A 22,372-nucleotide genomic window follows, 5' to 3' on the forward strand; every position below is an offset into this window, starting at 1 on the left:
ATGGTCAAAGGATATGAATAGACAGTTTTCAAATGAAGAAATTAAAGCTATATAGTCATATGAAAAAAATGCTCCAAATCATTATTAATTAGAGAAATGCAAATTAAAAGAACTATGCAGTATCACCTCACACCTATCAGATTGGCCAAGATGAGAAAAGGGAAAATGATCAATATTGGAGAGGTTTGGGGAGGCTTAGGATATTAATGCATTACTGGTAGAGTTGTGAATGGATCCAGCTATTCTGGAGAGCAATATGGAACTATGCCCAAAGAGTAATAAAAATGTTCATTCTCTTTGACCCCCAGCAATTCCAATTCTAGAGAAATCATAAAAAAAGGAAAAAGTCCCACATGTTTCAAAATATTCATAGAAGCTCTTTTTGTAGTAGAAGAGAATTGGAAATTGAGAAATGTCCATCAATTGAGGAATGTCTAAAGAAGTTGTGGTACATGAATGCTATGGAATATTGTTCTATAAGAAAACATAAATGTTGGGATTCTAGAGAAGCATGGAATGGATTACAGGATCTGATGCTGAGCAGGAGCAAAACCAAGAGAATAATGTACATAATAAGAACAAATATACATGTGCATATGGTTGAAAAAGTAAAGATACTACTCAAAAAGTAATAATAATAATAATAAAAAGAAAGACTTAAAACCCATCAATTAAATGATGTATTTCCTGAAGACCAAAGATAAAGTATACTAACAGTGTTAGCATGCAATATGAGATACAAGACATACATTTTTTGACCCAATCAATTTGAGATATTTTGGTTTTTATTTTTTTAATTTTTGACTACACATATTTATTACAAGGCTTCTGTTTTTCTATTTCAGTGGGATGTTGGTAGGGAGATAGAGGATTAGAGATAGAGTGGCAAAAATTTTTTTTCAAAGAATACAAAAGAAAGAGGTTTTTGAAACAGTTTTATAAAATTCACAAAAGGAAACAAGAATCACAAATAAGAACATCTTTAGAAGTAGGAATTTTCAAATTACTTTTTTCCCAGGATGTAGAAGAATCTTGCTCATTTTAATTGTTATTTTTCATTCAACAATGACTCATAGAAGTCTTCATTTATAAATTTTACTAGTCTGATTGTAGGATGTAGTTGAAACAATATGTGAATGTCTTTGAAGGAAGATTTTGTTTTAGTTTAGGCATATTACATTACAGTGTTTCATATAAAATATTAGTATTTCAGGCCCTAAGACAAACAAAATATGTCACCTTTAACTGAGATAGTGAAATACATTCTGGGTTGCAGAATTGAAGTACAAATGAAGAAAGAATTCCATGGCCTTCACTTGCCATCTGTAGAACTCTTTCTATTACATCAAAAATCTAAACAATTAAAGTTTTAAAGTTGTACCAATCTTGTAAAGGAAGACCTAGAGTCAACATTTATTCCCTTTTACTAATATTCTAAACTACCTTTCCTTCTTTTTTGGGCCTTTAGGATACCGGATGTCAGCTCCTCAGAAGTGTCCTGAAGAAATTTATAAAATAATGCTGAGGTGTTGGGACTACAAACCTGAAAATCGCCCCAAGTTTATCGAACTTCAGAAGGAGCTAGCTGCCATCAAGAAAAAAGTGACATAGGGATGAAGCCAGACACTACCTACAGGACTTTGTTTCCCAGAAAAGTAATATTTCTCCCTCATACAAAATGAGTTTATACTCAATTACCTGCAATAGTCTAGACTTACTTTTTAAAAATTAATTGGGTTTTTTAATGTGCCAATTTGAAAATGTCCTAGATGTATACATTGAAAGGAATTGACTCTTCTGCTAAGTGCTGCTTAGCCAATCACAGCTCTTCTGCTGTACCTGGCAATCATCCTTAGAAAAGCACAGCCTATAAATGTAAGGGACCATGGATGCTTTCTGTTTGACATGGATTAATTGATAATAATTGCTCAGTTCATAGTTAGAGCTCAATTCATAGTTTTCTGCCTTAAGTCCCAGAGACCTAATACATTGGTGCTATATCTTAATTGGTGGTGCCAAGTTGGCAGACACATTCCATCATAATCTTGGCAATGACTGAGGCAATATTGTATTTTTAGAATATTTTCCCAAACTTCTATTTTCTTAATAGCTGGCATCACTTCACTTGACAAGGTTTGAAAATGCTAAAATGTCTTCTTTAAAAAATAATACACTACTACATTTTGCATTTGAAAATATTTTGACTTTTTTCTTAAATAGTTTAGTAATCAATACATTTGAGTCACCACACTCATTTTATCACTAAGGTTGAAATTCAGAAACCTTTGCATATAATTTCCTTTGAGAACTTAAGCCAGAGTTTAAGTGTTTGCTTTTGAATTAATCTATGAAGAGCTGCTATCAACAGGAAGAATGTCTCTGAAGAAAATTGACCCAAAATAAAGCATTCTTGTAGGAGTGATGAAATTGGTGAATGAAAAGGAAATATAAAATTGGTTTATAAGGCCCTGTACTTTCTAAGTTTTTTTCCTACCTAACCCTTTTAGTGTTACAATCTAAACTGTTATAAAGGGGCCACAAAAATGTGTCATTTCCTCATAGATTTCGTTCTCAGCAAGAACTTCATTTCTGAAGAAACCACAAAACTTATTTCCACAAAGATTACAGATTGTTTTCTTCTTGGTCTCTTCAGCCTTGACAAAAGCATCCCACAACTTGCTTCCAGTCAACCAACTATTCCAGCTTTTGAGATTTCATAATTTTAGTCCACAGACATATGACTGAGGAGCATAATACAAATTCAGAGGCTACCAAAAAATATAATACTATGAAGAGAAAAGCTTTTGTGAGTGCAATCTCTTCTGCCCCATACCATGATCACTAGTCACACTGGCAGCCAGAAATTAGCAGACAAGAAGAAGACCATGTTTTGGAGATACTCAAGTGTATGCATACAGTTGGTACAGAGTTAAGACTGGGACACAAGAAGTTCCTTTGCCTTTTTCTCCATCCAATTAGTTATCACTCATTTGATTTGGAATTATCTAGATGACCTCAAATACTCCTCAGAATAAGTGTGTGTGTGTCTGTGTGTCTGTGTCTGTGTATCTGTGTGTCTGTGTATGTTTAGTGTACATGCACACACTAGGAGGGGTGGGAAATGGCAGTAATTGTGGTCAGGAGAAAATGTTGGCATGATAAACTTTGGAACCTACCAAAATCTGTTCCTTGTGATTTGCTTTGTTTTAGATAGTCTTCAATTCTATTTGGTTCTATTTCACTTTAAAAAAAGGAAAACAAGATTTTCCCTGCCCTTGGAAAATGTTTGGTGCCTATTCTTGCACAAGAACCAACTGCAGAATTTTAAAGAATGAAAGAAATGATATTGAAGAGAAAATGCCCTGTGTTTATCATTCTAGTCTTCCTGTAAAGTATCTTTTACACATACTGATTACTACATTTAAGCTAAAGTGAAAACATAATCAATTTACTCTTAATGATTTATGTTGTGGCAAATGAAAAAATGTTTCAGTTTTTCTTTTCAGTTCAATCAAATGATGTAAATAAACTGAGCATTTTGTTGCTATCACATAAATCTGTGCTAAGCAATGAACAGAAAATATTCAAATAAAGAAATATACCAACAGTACTTTTTTAGGATACCAGAATTTAATCAGGAGGCATCTTGTAGATCGAGTCCAGCCCCCTCATTTTATAGATGAAGTGACTTGTCCCAGATCTCCCAAGAGAAGAACCATGTTTCATTTCCAAGTCCTCTATTTCTTCCCAATCATAAGTTCCTTTCTCATTCTTTGATGTGGTATATGGCATGGAGGTAGTGTAGAGTATAACAGTTCACAAAGACTGACTGGTAGTATTTTCTCCTACTGGTCATAATTCCCCCAAAGAATCACCTCTCTTGTAGTATTCTTTTTTCTGTAAAAGGAAAAATACACTCATTATTTAACAAACTTTTATGATAATCCCTTAGTTAAAGGGAATATTTTGTTTTTAATTTTATGAGCAGCATTAGGAGTATAATCCTTAAATACAACATGAAAGTTGTATCAATATTTTTCTTATCCAGTCTGTTAAAATTTGCAATTCACAGTAAAACTGTTTAAATTAAAAAGACTTTTCAAAACATGAGAAAACTTTCAACATTTAGATTCCATTTTGTTCTTCATCAAAAAGCAATTCAAGATCAATAACTCTTAGGGAGGGCATTCAGGATTTTATCAGTTGTATAAAATAAAATTCAATATAGACATATACATTTTAAAAAACTTAAGCAAACCATTTTTGTACCACAGATTTAGTTGTATTCGAGACATAATATTTCTTTCACTGATAAATTTTGAAATATGTGCTTTAAGAGGTTAATCCTTACCAAAAGCATGATTATAAAATCTGTTTTTAGTTTGCAAGTTTATGAAAGACTGAAGAACACAAAACAGTGATTTGTTTATTCAGTAAGGCCAAGTTAGCATTGCAATATGCTTTTTCATTTTTCTTGAATTTGTAATTGCCAGTTCAAAAACTTTATGCTATTACTGGATTAACTAAGGGTTGGACATAAACTTTTTTTTTTTTTGGTACAGATCTTTATATAATTCCTTGGATTTACTCCTAATTACTGGAAGTACAACAAAATTAAGTGTTCTCTGACTTGCATTCTCCCATTTAGACACCTTAATGGATCTTTTTTTAAAAAAATTGTTTAAGTAACCAATAATTTATCAGCCAAAGAATTCCTAGAATGCCAAATAATAGCAGCATACAAAAAAAATGGATTAGGGATTCTGTGGAGTTGACACTTATAGCCCTAAGGCAATATATTCCTTTCTGTTTATGGAGGTTGGAAAGAAGCAATTACCAGGTTTTATTTGAACTTTCAAAAACATGGACTTTTTTCAACTCTTCCAGAAATCTTCTAATGAAGGTCTCATCATTTATCTTTTGTAAATCTAGCCTAGATAAGACATTCTCCAATTTTAAAAACAATTTCACAAGTACAATAATATTAAAATGCTCTGTTTAAAGACCAGTGTGGGATTTGAGCTGAAAGAAAAATATTGCATTTTTATACCATCTAAATTCCACAGTTTAAAAAATTTTACAGCTTAAAAGTAAAAGTAAAAAAAAGTAAATTTTATTTTGGAAAAGCCTCAAAATATTTAGAAATTGAAATAGTTTTGAATTTCCTTTAAGCCATGTGATTTTTTTTTTCCCTATGAAACTTAAGCTGTGTTTCAACTAACAAATAGTTGTATATGTAGTTTTGGCTAACACCACGAATATTATATGTCACCAAATTCTTATTTAAGTACACTCTTTTTAGGCTGTTTATGGTGGTGGTGGTGGGGGGAAGCATTGAAAATTCATGCCTTCCCTACAAGGACCTTGAAGTTAGATGAGTGCAGAAGAAATAATAAGGAAACAATTCATTTCCAGATCATATATATCACTGTTATTTCTAAAGGAGTAGCTCACCTATTTAAGTTTAGTTTTTATGAATTTTCAGATGTGTTACTAAGACTTTTGTGTGAACTCTTTATGACCACATTCCCATCACAATAAGATTAATTAAAAATGTTTCAGGAAAAGTATTGTTTACTCCATTCCATACATATACACCTCCATACACTTCACCACTGTACTAATTTAAATAGAACTTATGAATAGAGTTAGTGTCATGGAGTCTTTAATCTTTAAGAAATCATACCCTTTTGCAAAGTATATGTTGTGAAATAGAACAACAGTGTGACCAGGAGCTATAATCAATATTTCCATATTAGTATCTTACTAATGAGTGAAGTGAGAAATTTTCAATATACAAATGGTTTCTGTTACATACTTTTGATTCAATATAAAAGTTTGCTATTTAAATGAAGTTGTCGCTTTTTTTATTATTGATTACATGTTTCTAAAACACCAAAGGTTTTTTTGTATTTAAATCTAATTTTTTCTTTTCCTCAATTTTAGCTAGTTTAGTTTAATCTATAATCTAAATATTAGATTCTTTGGAGAACTAAAATAATTTATTTCTTTCTGCAAAGGAAATATTTGAAAACTTCCCAGTCCAGAGTATTCTTGAAGGAAATATTGATAAAAAAAATTTATGAGACTAATAAATTTCTTCATAAAACAAAACATGTTGTAACTGAAGATAATTATAACTAAAAAGGATTCACAATATATATATCATAGACCTAAATCAGTTAAAGGGAATATTTTGTTCCCTTCAAAACCATACTGTTACTCTAATGCAGAAATTAAGCATTCTGTAATATATTTGTGGTCATTTTAAACTACACAGAAATAATAGGCTCACTTTGCTGTATGTCTGTTAACTAAAAAGTAAAAAGAATATCTTGCTACAAAGGCAAAAGGAGGCAAGAAAGAGTTATTCATTCCAAGATGATATAACCCTGCAGGTACCACAAGAAATATAAAACTACCAAAAATAGAAAAGCCACAAGGAATCAGTACCATTGACCACTGGGACCAAAGGAAGCAAAATAGGTCACTTACCACTATGTGGCCATCAGCTAGAGGACTTTCATCTGTGACTAGAATAATATTGTGGATTCCAGAAATAATGTTAATTCTAAAACCCATGAGATCATTTTCATGGTATAGTATAATAGATTTTCCAGTATAGATCCAGCCCTGTCATTCCCAGCTCTAATAACATTATAGGGTACCAAAGACCCACTGTTCATTTTTCAGAAATCCATATTAAGCAGTTAGCTATTATTAACCAATTCATGTTTCAGACTTATATCTTATTTGATCATAACCCGCTTTCAAAAGACACTATGTTAACTGGATTTGCTGTCCAGTTAGTAAACAAGATAGCAGCAGTATATACTTCTTTATGCTACTAATGTTTACAGCAGAAACTTACAGAAGCATCTTAAAGACTGTCATGATGCAGCAAAAAAGAGAATGACTGATGAAAAAGGAAATTTGTGTCAAAATGGAGGGTGAGAGAAGAACTTAGATAAATGACAAAGATTTAAGTATTCAGTCAATAAATGCAGTGATGAAATGGGGGGGGGGAACCAGATTTAAAGAGAGTTCAGAAGAGTCTCCCACTTTGAATTATTTCTCTTATCTCTCTTGTCTCCATAAACCTTGATGGTTTTATCCTTTTCATCTCTAATTTCTTAAACATTTCTACTTCCAAGTGCTATTGATTTTTAGAAGGAGGAATTAGACTCATTCAGATCTGATTTTCTTTCTGCTTTCCATAGGGCTTGTGATAAAATATTCAATCCTTTGAATTTGATTTATCTCATTTTTTTAACCTATACTGCTCTCTGATTTATACAGGAGGAAACAAGCAAGACAGTTACCTAAAGCACAGAGGTTAAGGGGTTTGCCCAGAATCACACAGTCAATTAGAGTCTAAGGTGGAATTTTAACTTGTGCCCCAAACTCTAAGCCCCTCCCTCTCTCTACTAAGGTTCCTCTATTTTTGGTTCATATTAAAGTTAAGAAGGTTTTTGGGTATCTTTATTTCTGATAAGGAATCAACCCCAATATGACATTTCTTCTTTAAAAATAAAACAAAAAACCTGTAGAAATCAAAGCATTCAGATACATAAAAAGATCAGATTTTCCTTCAAAAGTCTTCTTTGAACACACAGAACTCAAACCAAATTCTTAGAGCTATGGAAGAATTTGAGACTTACATTGGAAGTGTCTTTAACCAAATTTTTTCTATAGTATTATGTGTTGGAGTAAAACATTTTAAGTTACAACAGTGACATTGATGTAATAAAGGATACAATATGGAAGATCTGTATGAGAGGTACTATACTAAGTTCTGATTTCTCTGGTTTGTCTTCTGGCTTTCATCTTGATCCTTAGTAAATAATATTTTCCTTTCAAGATTTTTAACATCTCCTGCCTTGTTGAACAAGTAGGGCTAATCTTTTTTTTAAAAAAAATTTATTTAAGGCAATGGGATTAAGTGACTTGCCCAAGGTCACAAAACTAGGCAATTATTAAGTGCAGAGGTTAGATTTGAACCCAGATCCTCCTGACTCCAGTCCTGGTGCACTATCCACTGTACCACCTTGTTGCCCCAAGGGCTAATCTTAATACAGTGCCTATTGTGAAGTTTTTTCCCCTCTGTTCCTCAGAAGGTCCCTTTCTTACTAGTAGCTGTCAATCTATCAATTTATCAATCTCTGTATTCCCAGTATTCAATATACTACCTTGCATACAATAGGCATTTAAATGTTTTTTAAATCAAATTCAATTATAGTGTATAAAGCATTTATTATGTTCAAGGTCCAATGGGACTTAAATTTAAGTTTATAATCTAATTGGGGAAATAGGACATGAATACAAAGAGATATAAACATAAAAGCTTTTATAATAGTGCAAAATGAAGGAGGAAGAAGCATAAATCGCCTTGGATTAGTGTAGTCTGAGGAGCTCTCCTTTGTGATTTCCTTTGGCCAGAAGACTAACCTGACTAAAATTCTAAATCACTAAAAATAAAAAAAAAAAAATAGTTGCCTAAAACTATCATAGAAGGTTTATTCCCAGGTCACATCCCTTTCCTACTCAGTATTTTCAGTGGTGTTTTCATCTTAGCATACCTTTCCTGGTTAATAAATGTTTAATGCCATCTCTGCAGTCAGTCATTTGGTAGAACTGTGAAGGCTTTTCTGTGACTTCAGGAGTGATAGCAACACATACAGCTTTAACTACAAGGCAAGTAGACTTACTTAGAATTGCAAATGAGGAAATATCATTTTGAAATATTACTCAGTTAAAATACTGTGACTGAATTCTCCAAACCAAAATATTCCTGGTCTCCAAAGAAGCAAAATATCATAAACTACAACTCAGTTAAAAGTGACAAGATGTATCATTTCATCCAAAATAGTTTCTAGATAGAAAAACTGGGAAAGCAGGTGTTGTGTTCTCTGATAATAAAGGAAGATGGAGGTGAGAGAGGATGGGAAGGTGGAAAGGAATGGAGGGCAACTTCAAAGATCATGACAGACTATGAAAATGGTTTCATACTTTCCAAGTGGAAGCATTATGACAAAAATTGGGCCATTAGTCCAGACATGCCATCAGAACCTTACAAGAAATAAAAGAATCATAAGAAAGGAATGATGCTGAATAACATAACTGAAAACACAAACTACAAAGAATTCACAGTTCAAATGGTTTGAGATATGTTACATTAGTATTGTCAAAAGTTATTCAAGACCCTAAACCATTGATTAATGGTTTTTTCACTAAATATTCATATCCTCATGAGTTTCATTTTTGAGTCCTCAAAAATCTTTTTAAAAGAAAAACACGATTCGCTATGCATGCTCATAAATAAGTCATTAATGTAAAGTCAGACACCTGAAGCTAGCTAGCCAAGGGCACAAGAACAACTTGTTCTATTTAAAGCTTGTAATTTCCATGAGCCTTTGTAATAAGATCTTCCTGAATATGTCTGCCAGCACTACAAACTAATCCTTGAATGGAGATAGGTGTGAGAGTAGAAGAACACTGATTGGGAACTTAATTTTCTAAATAATAGATTGAATCCAATGTAAATTTACCTGTCTGGTGTTAAGAAATTTCAGACTGTTGTTTGAAATGCTAGCTGGTGAGGTGCCCTGAGCCATCTAGCATAACTAATTATTTTCCTCATGATACCATTCCCTAGACTATAATAGCATTGGTTAAGTCCTGGCTCCTTATGGTTTTAATTACCTTGCATCAAGGACGGCCAAAAGACCATTTCCAGCAGAAGTTTATTTGTTTTCCATAACTGCACCCAGGATGCTCCAATGGCTTACATCTTTGGTATGCTGAAAATATACCTTTGTATATTAATATTGTATGAGTTTTTAACAAAATCTTCACACTTGTGGTATTACTATTAAAATGGTCAATTCTATTATGTTTAGTTGGTAATGTACAATCAGTATATCAGATGATTTTAAATCAAAAACAGAAGGTGCCATTTCAGATTCAGTAATAACAATGAGCTTCCATTTATTCAATTTTAGTGAACCCCAATGCAAAAATGTTATTTATCCCAGTCCCACTGATTTAATGAATAACTATATGAATACAATCATCAAAAACATTTTAATTATTTCCATATATCTGAATTTGATGCAAGCTATTAAAGGTTAACATGAAAATAAGTTCTTCAGTCAGATATCTTTACATTTGGTAATTATAAAATTAGATAACATGATTATAATATGTAGTTTTTGTTTTTGTTTTGAAAATCTAGTAAACACTCTTAAAATACTAAGGCTCTGATAAAACTAGAATTAGAAAATATATATGTATTTTGAAGACACTAAGTCACATTGTAGATGGTCCCTTTTTTTAGTCCACTGAACTATGAAGTGAAGTGTAAAAGTACAAAATGTACCTTCAAGTTATTAATGTGCCACTCCCATCAGGAAAGAGAAGGTCCTGGATAGGCTCATGAATAATGAGTATGGAAGGAGGATTTTTCTATTCTGTTTTATTTACTTATTTCTCTGTAGAAGATAGAAAGCCTGAGGTATGTGGTCAGCGTATGTGCCATCCACCTTTTGTCTATCCCCCAACCTTGAGGATAAAAGTTCCATTATGGCTTATGACTTTTAAATGCAGTTAAAGGTTCCATGTGTTTTTCTCTACTTTGTGACAAAAGTATGTTCCCCTGAGCTTAAGGACAGGTAAAGCACCCTTAATACATTTTTGTTGTTTTAAAAATAGTATATTTGTGAAGCAGATAATATTGAACACTGGAAATAGGTGCTTTTTCAGCAAATGTGACAAGACAATGTTTTATTAGGTTCATTTGGCTCTTTAAAACGATATGGGTGGGGGGGCTAGGTGGCGAAGTGGATAAAGCACCGGCCCTGGAGTCAGGAGTACCTGGGTTCAAATCCGGTCTCAGACACTTAATTACCTAGCTGTGTGGCCTTGGGCAAGCCACTTAATCCCATTTGCCTTGCAAAAACCTAAAAAAACAAAAACAAACAAAAAATATATGAAAATGAATGATACTTAAGGATGTAAAGCAGGTATAAGTTGTCCTTTATCATTATAACACAGATTTGTATTATTTATCAGTTTTTACATTCATAAGAAATATTCTGAATATCAGCTAAAACAGTATTTTTATTTTCCTGATTTTCTTTAAAATGGGAGTTTATTGTTTCTGTAAACTATCATTTCTTAGAAGTCTTTTTTTCCTCTTCAAATGGACCAATCACCACTAATGGATCTATAGATCCTTTTGCTGTATTCTTATAATAAATGCAAACTATTTGTAGCAAACTTCATCATATACCATTAATCTTACATTGTGATTTTATTTCTCTCAACTTTTCTGGATAAATGTGCACTGAGGAAAAGAAAAGAAAAGAAAAGGGAGATTCCTCTGGTAACCTGACTGAAGGATGTAATAGTTCATTGAAAAAATATAAGCTTTCACTCTACTGTAATTAAGATTATGAGTTCTGATAGGTATGTGTTTGTTGCTTGTAGATCTAATTATTGTTTGCTGTATTTAAAAAATGAGGAGTGAAGTGGAATTCCATCTAATTTCTTGCATGCATCAGTCATTTGTCAGTATTTTGTTTCATAACAAGATCAGTTTGGAAAAAAAAGTAAAACAGTGGAAAAGGTTGATATGTTGGAAGAGCATTGAAGTCTGCCAGCCAAAAGCAACTAGTCACAGTTGTTTGAACTAAACTAGTAAAACAGTCAGGAAAAGAGCTTGACTTCCATGTACCCTTTAGTCAACAAGTCAGTAACCTTTCTAACATTGTCTTCTGTTTGAGATCCACAGTTCATTTTTGCCTTTCATATGACATCCTAGATAGTGTCATTCTCCTACTTCCTCCTCCACCCTAGCACTCTTCCCCACATTACTCTCACTCTTTGAGCCTTCAGCCACATGTTTATTGGTTGTGAAGCTAACTACATTGCTCCTCCTGTTCACCAAAACTAATCCATAAGTCATCTATATAACTTTTGACTCTACCTTACCTCAATTCTCTTTTGTTCCTGTAAAACTATACAACTGACATTCTACAGTGCTTTGTTTACAGTTTCTCATTAGAGCCTCCAAAAAACCCTGTGAAGTATTTATGTTACTATTCTGATTTTATAGATGAGAAAACTGAGTCTCAGAAAAGTTACCCAATGGCCCCAATCTATTCAAAATTATCAGAATATTGAACTCTGGCGTTTCTGTTTTTAATACGGTTTCAACATACTAAGCCATGTTGCAATCCAAATTTGTCACTTAATTATCCAAACTAAAGCTTCTGAAGTTCCCCTATCTCAAGATAGAAGGTTAAAAAAAACCCTATAAATTTTACTTTCGCAGTCTTGCTGTTTCAGCATATGGTACCATAGGATATTTAAGTAATATAGAATACTAAATCATCATTAAAACAATGAAATATAACATGTTAGAGGTTAACGACTGATATAAAAGCCAAACGTTTAATAGAAAAACTATACTGGGAAGTCATTTCCAAAGGTACCATTCTCTAACCTTCTTCCTTGCAAGACAAAAGTAGAAGATGGTTGTGTCACATGTGCAAATTTTCAACAACTGACATTAATTCCCTTCTTTCTGAAAGGTTCAATTGTTTCCTTGCTTAGGTGGAGTAAAAGCCACAGAAATCTCTTTAAGATCTATGATTCATTTAAGCTGGATTGCTTTTCACTTCCAAGATCTCCCACATTACAAGCCTTTTGTTCTAATATGCTGGTGAACATACCCTGCCCTATCCTTTCTTGGACACCCACCCTCAATATGCTATTCCTCAGAATTAGCACGGCCCCTTTAAATCCTGCATGTGAAGATTATGTAATACAGAACAGTTGGGCTCTGATAAGCAAACTTGGAATGAATTTGCCTTGATGAAAGGAGGGATTTGTTCAGTTCAATACAGGCATGTAGTCTGATGGACTCAAAACAGATGGTTTCCTGTGATTCAGCAAATCAGAAACTAGTTTCATGTCCACTATCACTCTTCACCCCAGCAGTGATACACTTTGTTAGATTTCTTGATAGAGATAAGAGAATGGGCCTGAGGGTGGGAAAGAAGTATGTGGATAGAGGATGGAAGAGAGGGTCTTTCACTATTCTTTTTCATTTTAATCAGCCAAATGGAACTAGCCAGCTTGGAAAGCACCAATTTTCTTTTTCTCAAATTCTCCAAGTTCAGTTCATTACTAGGCTTCTACTACATTATAGAAACCTGGAAAGTACTTTGAGAAAGGGAAACCAAAAGAAAATATTGTCAATAATTTCTCAAACCCTACTTTTTCTCCATTCTCTTGCTTTACTCCTTTTCATCAGCTGAAACAAGAGATGTGCCCCAGGATATATATACACATATCTGTATCTATATATGTATAGTAGGAAGGCATTCAGTAATCCTTGCTGCTGGTTAGGGGAGTGGGTGGAGGGGAGGAGGGCAGGAAGAACTGTTGTTTTTAGAATTTATCTCCCATCCCCTCCCCAAAGCAATTGGAAGTCATTCAATAAGAAATATGGAAAATAGGACACTCTTTTTTTTATTTTTTTTTTTGGTAAGGCAAACGGGGTTAAGTGGCTTGCCTAAGGCCACACAGCTAGGTTATTATCAAGTGTCTGAGACTGGATTTGAACCCAGGTACTCCTGACTCCAGGGCCGGTGCTTTATACACTACACCACCTAGCCTCCCCTAAGGACACTTTATTTAAAAAAAAATAAAAATAAAATGTCTTACTGAAAGAATGTTAAGTGGTAAGTATAGCACCTGAGAGAGCAGCAGAAGAGAGGGAGCTGAACAACCTGGGCTTGGATCCAGGTTCTGACATTTATGCTCACCTGACCAAGTATCCTCACTTTCTGGGCCTGAGTAGAATCTTTCATCTATAAAATAAAAGAATGAAATCAGACAATACCTATTCTTCATGCACTCTATGATAATCTTTTGGACTAAACAGATGTCAGACATCTGTGATGAATTACTAATAGAGGACAATGATTTAGTTGTAAATACCCTAGCAACTGAAGAAAAACTGGAAACAAGGATATAGCATATCCCATGAGGTGACTATCCCAACCCTGATTTACATTGTCAGTCCCTTAATCCCCAGGGTTTAACCAACTATCCCTTCAAAGTCCTAGGAGCAGCCCCGAAGGAATTGTAGATGATTATCTAGTGCTATCCCTCAGAAACCCTCTAACAATGTCTTTTCACCATGAGTTTCAGTTGATTATTAATTAGTCAGATTTAATTGGCTTTTAGAAAGGAGTGTTTAATAAAATTATAAAATACAAAGTTGTTGATTCATTGCAGTCATTTCTGATTCATCTTGACCCCTTTTGGGGGTGGGGGGGGTTTCTTGGCAAATTTACTGGAATGGTTTGCCATTTCTTTCTCCAGATCATTTTATAGATAAGGAACTGATTTTAAAAAAAAAAGTTTAAGCAACTCACCTAGAGTCACACAGCTAGTGTCTGAGACCTGATTGAAACTCATAAAGATGAGTCATCTTGAACCCAATCCCAGTGTTCTATCCACTATACCACTAGTTGCCCTATAAAATAAGAAACGTGGTTACAAAATATTCCCCTAAATGTTTTTGACTCATTCTTACACAAGTACATTGAATCCTAGGAAAAATGGGCTCAAGTTTAGATGTCATATGTAGCAAAGAGGTAAATTCAACTCCACAAGGTTATTTTGCTATAGCCTTCAAGGTATTCTCCTTGAGTATAGTGAAGCTGTTCTAACCTTTACTTTACTTCTAGTCTGTCCTTGGTTCCTGATGTAGGCACTACTCTAAGCTAATTCAGGAACATTGTGATGACAATACGAAAGGAAAGTGAAAAGTCCTCTGAACCCCTGAAGTTCTAAAGTTGAGGGAGAGGGGGAAAGAAAGACTAAGACTCAGGAATCAATGTTCCTTATCTTATCCCACATCTGCAATATCAGGAACTTGATCAAGGAGTTTTTCCCCTCCTTCATTTAAAGCCTTTGATGAATTGATTGAGATATTCTCTTACCTGGTTATCTATTAATAGCATTTTATCATTTTAAATGGGGTACATTGATGATTGATTATATAGTTCTCATTGTCTGACTGAAAAAAATACACAAATTCATCTAGAAAAATAAAATCTTCAAAGCACTAAATTTCAGAAGAAATTTATCTCATGGTTCCTTAGGTAAAAATATATTTATTCATTTATTTTGTCTTTGTAAAGGGGTCATGTAGAAAATGGTTTGCTTCTTGATGAGTATCTCATTATCTCCAGAGGGAGAAAATTTTGGGAGGTTGCATATTTCTACAATTTTATGATTTAGACATTTCATTTGTCTCAATTTCCTTTTTCTGTAAAAATGAAGCTTGTAAGAATACTGTCTCACAGGATGGTAAGAAAAACATTTTCTAAATATTAAAGTTATAGAGAAATGAATATCGCCACTACTTACCACCACCACAACCACCACTGCCACTGCCACTACAGCAAGAATTCATTGATCCTTGTGAAGATTTAAAGTATTGACTAGTCATTTTCCAGGGGGACTTTCTAAGCTAATTCTATTTTGAACATGTGCTTAGCGTAGTAAGAGTAGATTTCCTTTTAACAAAAATATCCTTTCTAAGACTTTAGTGAATCAATAGACAAAACAGCATCCCAAAACAGCTGTTTAGTTCCCTTCATCCTATGATAGAAGACAAGCAGGTGTTTACCTACCTTACTGAGGATAAATCATCTTGTTAAAATAACAGTAGCTAGAGGTTCCTAAGCATAGATCACATCTTCTTCATATCACAGGATGACTCATGAAGTATTTAATCTTTTGCTTTCCTCCCCAGCTTTCAGCCTTCCTGCCACAAAATCTGCTCCTTCCCTTGTCAGGATTTCCACATTAACTTTTAGCCCATATTCTCTTAGAATGGATGCTCTTAGTGTGGGAACATAGCACCTTGAAGGCTTACCAGAAGATATTTACAAATAAAATAAAGACTAGCCTGTATGTGGATAAAGAATACTCCAGCCTTCTCTGCTTAATGGAATTGCCTGCTCTGATTTGCTCTCTTTTGGAGTACTGTAGCTCTGGTAGAAAACTTCCTGTAGCAGTGGCACAGTGGCCATGGATTGGTGATGCTCTCTATTTGCATTTCAGCTTACATAAAAATCCATCTATTATAAGATTTTCCAAAAGGTAATAAAAAAACAAATATTTGGCTATTTTTAAGTCTATTTCTCCTTCAGTACAAAAATTTAAACACCCCCAATAATAAAATTACAATCACTCCCAAACATTTCAATTTGACTAGTTTTATATGGGTATCCAAGTGATATGTAGGTATACACATTCACACACATGCACACACACACACACACACACACACACACACACACAAACATCCATTATTCCTTCAAATGGACTTCTTCCTTGATTTTTACCATTCTAACCCCCAGATCTCCCTACATAAAGGTAAGTTTTTTTCCAATCAGAAGCCAATACAATTGAAACTGGTTTGCATTTATATGCAAGTAAATTCTTCTCCTTAAGCCATCTTATTTTCTGGCAAATATATTCCTGGAGAAATGCTGCTACTGGATGTTTTACTTTGAAAATTGACTGAATCAAAGTGATATCATAGTGCTGAGGAAAGGAAGTCATCACCTGCTTGCACAGGAGTTTTTCTAATAGCATACTACCTATGGTTAATAATCTGTGCTTGCTTAATGTCCTGCAAACACATTTTTCTTCCCCAAATGCTGGAGCTGTATAATATTTAGCAGCAGCCAGCATGAAATCTCAGAAGAATGGTTAAATACTACTAAATAGTAATATAGGGTACAGTATTCCAGGGCAGGCAATTTTGGGTTCAAGGTCCATTGGTCTCCTGCCAGTTGCCTGAAGAATATTACTGAACAGTAGTTTTATGGAATTAATGAGATTGGGTGATCTTCGGAGAGATGAGAGATAGGGTATTTTTCTGTGGGTAGATAAAACACTGGAATAGTTGATTACTCTGGGGAAAAGGTGCTGAGAAGGGCAAAGAGACTGATCCTGCAACTGAAAATTAAATGCTGGAAGCAGCAGTTAAGAAAACACGTTATTATGGTGCCTCTTAAGAAGAAACATTAAAGGAGCGATTAAATTAAAGCACTGACTATAAAGTGGTAGATGGGCTGTCTAGTTTGATCTGCGGTGCATCTTTCCTGAAACCAGGAAACTCAGTATAAGAAAAAGGGGAAATAGAAAATTCTTTTTAAAAGTAAGAGGTTAAGATTTAGGAAAAAAATTTTCTGGCAAAAAAACAGAATGAAAATTAAATAAATGTCCCTTATACTGCTAAATTCTGATCTTTCAAGGGGAATCATGTTGTAATACTTGGTGATTTGGTGCCAAAGGAGCAAAAAAGAGGGAAATGAGTTAAAGAAATTGAAAAAGTATATACATAAACTGTCCAGGAAGCCATTTAAAATACCCAATTAAGTTTTTCATTAAAATAACAAGGCTCTATACATGCATTTAGGCACCACCAGAACTGCAAAGTTACCAGACCCCTTCCACAATTAAATTATTTCAGTTTTCTAGTTCTTGACCTTTTGTAAAAAAAATTGGACTAGATGATCTTCAAGATGAGTCATTTAATAAATATGTTTATTCAGCACCTGCTATGAGCCAGACAATATACTTAGAGATAGACTACAATCAGGGAGAGGTCCTGCTCTCAATGGCCTCATAGTCCAATGGGTTAGACAAAATGCAAATAATTTTGTATAAATAAGATAAATTTTAGGATAAATTGGAGATAATCAACATAGAGAAGGCCCTAGAATAAAAGGAGTTCAGGAAAAGTTTCTTGTAGATGAGATTTTAAGTGAGACTTAAAGGAATTCAGAAAAAATCAAAGGTGAAAATGATGGAGAGAATAAACAGCCAACCAGTGAAAAGTCTCCAAATCAGGAGATGGAGTAGAACATCAAGGGGGCCAGTGCCATTGGATCACAGAAGACAGTGATGGGATGGAGTGTAAGATGTAAGAAGCATCTTATAAAGGGCTAGAGATAATAAGGAACCACTGGCATTTATTGATTGAGGAATAACATAGGCAGACAGATCTACACTTTAGGAAAATCACTTTGAAAGCTAAGTAAAGGATAGATTGGAAATGGGAGATATTTGGGAAAGGAACACCAACCAGTAGATTATAGTAATAATGTAACTTGAAGTGATGAGGGCAGGTACCAAGGTGGTGACGATATCAGAAGAGAGAAGCGGGTATATTAAGAGATGTTCTGAAAGGAAGAAACAACTGACCTTAGCAACAGATTAGGTATTGGAGAAAGAGAAGAATTAAAAATGACACCTAGGTTATTTACTTAGGTGACTGGGTAGTTGCTGGTTCTCTCCAGATTTCAAGTAGACAGTTGGACATATAAATCTGAAAGTCAACAAAGACAGTGGAGTTAGATAAATAGATTTGAGAATCATCAGCATAGAGATAATAATTGAATGCATGGGAGTTGAGATCACCAAGTGAAATAATATAGAAAGAAAAAAGAAGAGGACCCAGGACAAAGTATTGAGTAACTCCACAGTTGGCAGGCAGGACTTAGATGAAGATCCAGCAAAAAAGAGACTGAGAAGGGGTATCTGGGGAATAGGAAGAGAACCAGGAGAGAGTTGTGTCATTAAAATTAAAAGAGTAGCAAGAAAAAGATGATGGAAAATGTTGAAGGTTAAAGAGAAGCCAAGTATAATGAAGATTGAGAAAGGGTCACTAGTTTTAGCAATTAAGAAATTCTTAGAAACTTTAGAGAGAACAGTTTGGGTTGAGTGATAAGGTTGAAGAGAGAGAGAAGAAAAGGAGGTAGAGAACTCATTGCAGCCTTCTCATAAAAGGGAGAAGGTATATGGAACAATCCATCAATAAATACTTATTAAAAATCTACTTTGTTTCAGGCACTGTACTAAGCAGTGGAGATACAAAAAGAGGCAAAATATAGTCCTTCCTTTCACAGAACTCACAGTCTAGTGGGGAAAACAGCATGTAAGTCCATATATACAAACAAGTTATATACAACATAAATAGGAATTAACAGGGAAGACACTAAGGGAGGTTCAGGAGTGTCTAATTAGGCATAGGATTTTAGTGGAAAATTAAGGGAAGTCAGACAATTAAGGAGGGGAAGCCTAGAATTAGGCTAGGGACAAGCCAGAGAAAATGCCCAATATGAAATATCTTGATAATGGAACAGCCAGAAAGCCAGTGCCATTGGACTGAAGAAAGGAAAACTGGAAAGTTAGGAGAAGGACAGATTTTAAATGACTTTGAATGCCAAACAGAACATTTTGTATTTGATTTTGGAAACAAGACGAAGCCCCTGGAGTTTATTGGGGAAATGGTGATGTGGTTGAATTTGAACTTTAGAAAATAACATTTTAGTGACAAAATTAAGGGTGGATTAGAGTGGGGAAAGAGTTGAGGCAGACCAACCCACTGGCATGCTTTTACAATAATAAAGATATGAGATGATAAAGGCCTACACTAAGTGTTTCAGGAGGACATATTTGAGAGGTGTTGAAGAGGTGAACTTGACAGGCCTTGGCAACAGGTTGGATATGATGGGAAAGAGATAATGAAGACTCATTACCTCACATTGTGAACCTGAGGATTTAGGAGGGTGATATTTCTTTCTACAGTAATAGAGAAATTAAAAAGAGGGAACAGTTTAAGTGAAAAGAGTTCTGTTTTAGAAATACTTGTTTTAAGATGTCTATGATCATCCAGTTTGGCATAGGTAAACTGGAGAATCATCAGCATAGAGATGATAATTAAATACATTAAATACCTGATAAGATCATCAAATGAAGTCATATAGATGGAGAAGACCCAAAACAAAACCCTGATCGGGCTAAATCTATGGTTAGTGTGCATGATGTAGGATCACACAGAGGAGACTGAGGAAGGTCAGATAGGTAAGTGAAGAACCAGGAATGAGTGGTGTTCCCAAAACCTAGGGAAAACCAAGTATAAAGAAGAGGATAATCAACAATGCCCAGTACTGCAGAGTCATCAAAGGAAATAAGGATTGAGAAAAAAGTCATTGCATTTGGCAGTTAAGAGATCACTAGTAATTTTGGAGAGAACAGTCATGGTGGAAAGTTAGAAGCAGATTGTAAAAGATTAAGATCTTGAGATATTATTTTACCATATTGGCTAAAATGATAGAAGAGAAAAGTGACAAATGGAGATGTGAAAAAATTGGAACACTAATTCATTGCTGGGAAAGTTGTGAACTGACCCAACCATTCTGGAGAGCAAGCTGTAATTATGCCCCAAGAGTTACTAAACTGCTATACCCTTTGACCCAGTAAAGATTATTAGGGAAAAAGAAAAAACATATACACTCTAAAAATATTTATAGCAGCTCTCTTGGTGGTGGCAAAGAACTGGAAATTGCATGAATATCAATCAATTTGGGAATGACTAAAGAGTTGGGGGTATATGATTGTGATGGAATACAATGCTATAAGATAATGAGATCAATGAATTTTTTAAAAAGTATGGAAAGATTTGCACAAAATAATGAAGGGCAAAATGAGTTGAACCAAGAGAGTATTATATACAGTTAAAAGTAATATAGTTTCAGGAATGACTTTGAGCAAATAAGTTATTTTGGCTATTATCATTACCCAAATAAACTATATGAAGAAAGTCACAATCAGCATCCAGATAAAGAACTGATAAAAAGAAGTAAGTATAGAACAATTTTACATATATGTCTACTTATGCCTAATAGTAGCCATCACTATGGCAGGGTGTAAGGAAAAGGAGATAGAGGGAAAAAAAGGAAAAAAAATAAATTTGCATGATAATTTTGTTGTATCTTTGAAAGGAATAGCAATTTATGCATAGTAAATTTATTGTTTCACGTGTAGTTTTTTTGTTATACTACATTATGGAAATGCTTGTTTTATTCCATAAACTAAAAGAAAATTGCAATTTTTTTAAAATAGAAGACAGCAGGAGGGGAGAAAGTAGAGGTACCTATTATAAATAGCCTTTTTAAGGAGTTTAGGCACAAAAGACAGAAGAGATATCTAGAATGATAGTGGGTATGGAAGGATTAAGAAATAATCAGATTCATTCTCTGGTGTTTTTTTTAATCTATCCCATTTATAATTAAATCCCCCCCCTCCTGTAACTTCCTAAGCCATTATTCTTTGTCTATGAACTTAGTTTAGAAATTCAACTGTCCTGTAATGAATAATGTTTAGAGAGCCAGGACTCCTGGGAACCATTGCTCTATTCTTGTGCAGTAGGTCACAAGAGAGTTTGGTCTAGTATCTTCACAACACCAAGATATTCTTCAAGAATGTCTGTTTTTGTTATCCAAAGAAGTCTAGTTTGCTGTCTCTGGCCTTACAGGTATAGCTGAACTCAAGCAATGAGCATTTCTTAGTCAAAGGAAAGAAGGAAGGAGTTGTTGCTAAGCCTTCTTATTTTCTGTATTCCCGAAAACTATAAAACAGAGTTGTCCCCCTCATTCAGCTTTTATGGGGAAGGTAGATTATCAACATCCATAGGTGTTGAATCTTAGGACAGAGTCCTGTTGGCAATTCAGAGGAGAGAACAGGTGAGGAAAACTAATAAATTAATGTTTCTCTCCTTTTCCAGCAGTTGGACCAGGCAGCAGAGGTAGCAGGAAGGAATGTAATTTCTTAATTTCTGAAGATCAAAAGAATCTCTTGTAAGCAGGGAGAAGCCAGTTTTAGAGACTAGTATTGGGGTCTGTCATAACTGAGAGTCTCTGACTATAGAATGTTCTTCATAAGTGCTCTAGAAAGTTTAAGGGACTTCTCAGTTTGTCTGGCCCATAGCTATAAGATATGAATCCAAAGTCATCAATAAAGTTCCAGTGGCAATATAGAATTTGCTAACGGTTAAATTGTAGACATAGATTTATATAAGTCTTAAGCATTTTCTCATTTAAGCAGAAAGGAAAACTTTTTCCCCCAATATTCCTTAAAGTATAAAACTCCTTTCTTTATCATATTGTACTTCCAGAAACCTGCAGTTTTAAAAGTCTAATGTGGTAAAGCAGAAATAGCTCATGATCTAGGAGTTTAAAAATCCTAGATTCAAGTCCTAGCTCTGATACTTATGTTATGTCCTCAAGTAAGTCAAGATGAACTTGATTTAGAATTAGAGAAAAAAGCATCAAATTGCATCCCTGCCATATACTTCTCACATGATCTTGGGCAAATTACTCAGTAAGGTCAGCCTAAATATTGTATTTCCCCATGTATAAGACACACCTTAATTTTGGGGCCCGAAATTTGGGGAAAAAATGTATTATAAAGTTATTGAACTCAAGTTTTATTC

At 34.2% G+C, this 22,372-nt stretch overlaps 1 protein-coding gene across 5 annotated transcripts in view; it reads left to right on the top strand.

Moving 5' to 3' along the window:
* Positions 1-18,882, top strand: part of FER (FER tyrosine kinase) — a 325,332-nt gene extending 306,450 nt beyond the window's left edge. For 2 of the 5 annotated variants that reach the window (XM_074201064.1, XM_074201065.1), the window contains one exon: positions 1,469-5,919. In XM_074201064.1, the coding sequence (XP_074057165.1) occupies positions 1,469-1,611 (143 nt within the window). In that variant the 3' untranslated portion in view covers positions 1,612-5,919. Of the gene's footprint in view, positions 1-1,468 lie in introns of all 5 variants that reach the window. The other 3 variants (XM_074201068.1, XM_074201066.1, XM_074201067.1) reach the window with 3 other exon arrangements.
* Positions 18,883-22,372: the final 3,490 nt, after the last annotated feature.

The sequence above is a fragment of the Macrotis lagotis genome, chromosome X, assembly GCF_037893015.1.
Source record: "Macrotis lagotis isolate mMagLag1 chromosome X, bilby.v1.9.chrom.fasta, whole genome shotgun sequence".
Taxonomy (NCBI): Eukaryota; Metazoa; Chordata; class Mammalia; order Peramelemorphia; family Peramelidae; genus Macrotis; species Macrotis lagotis.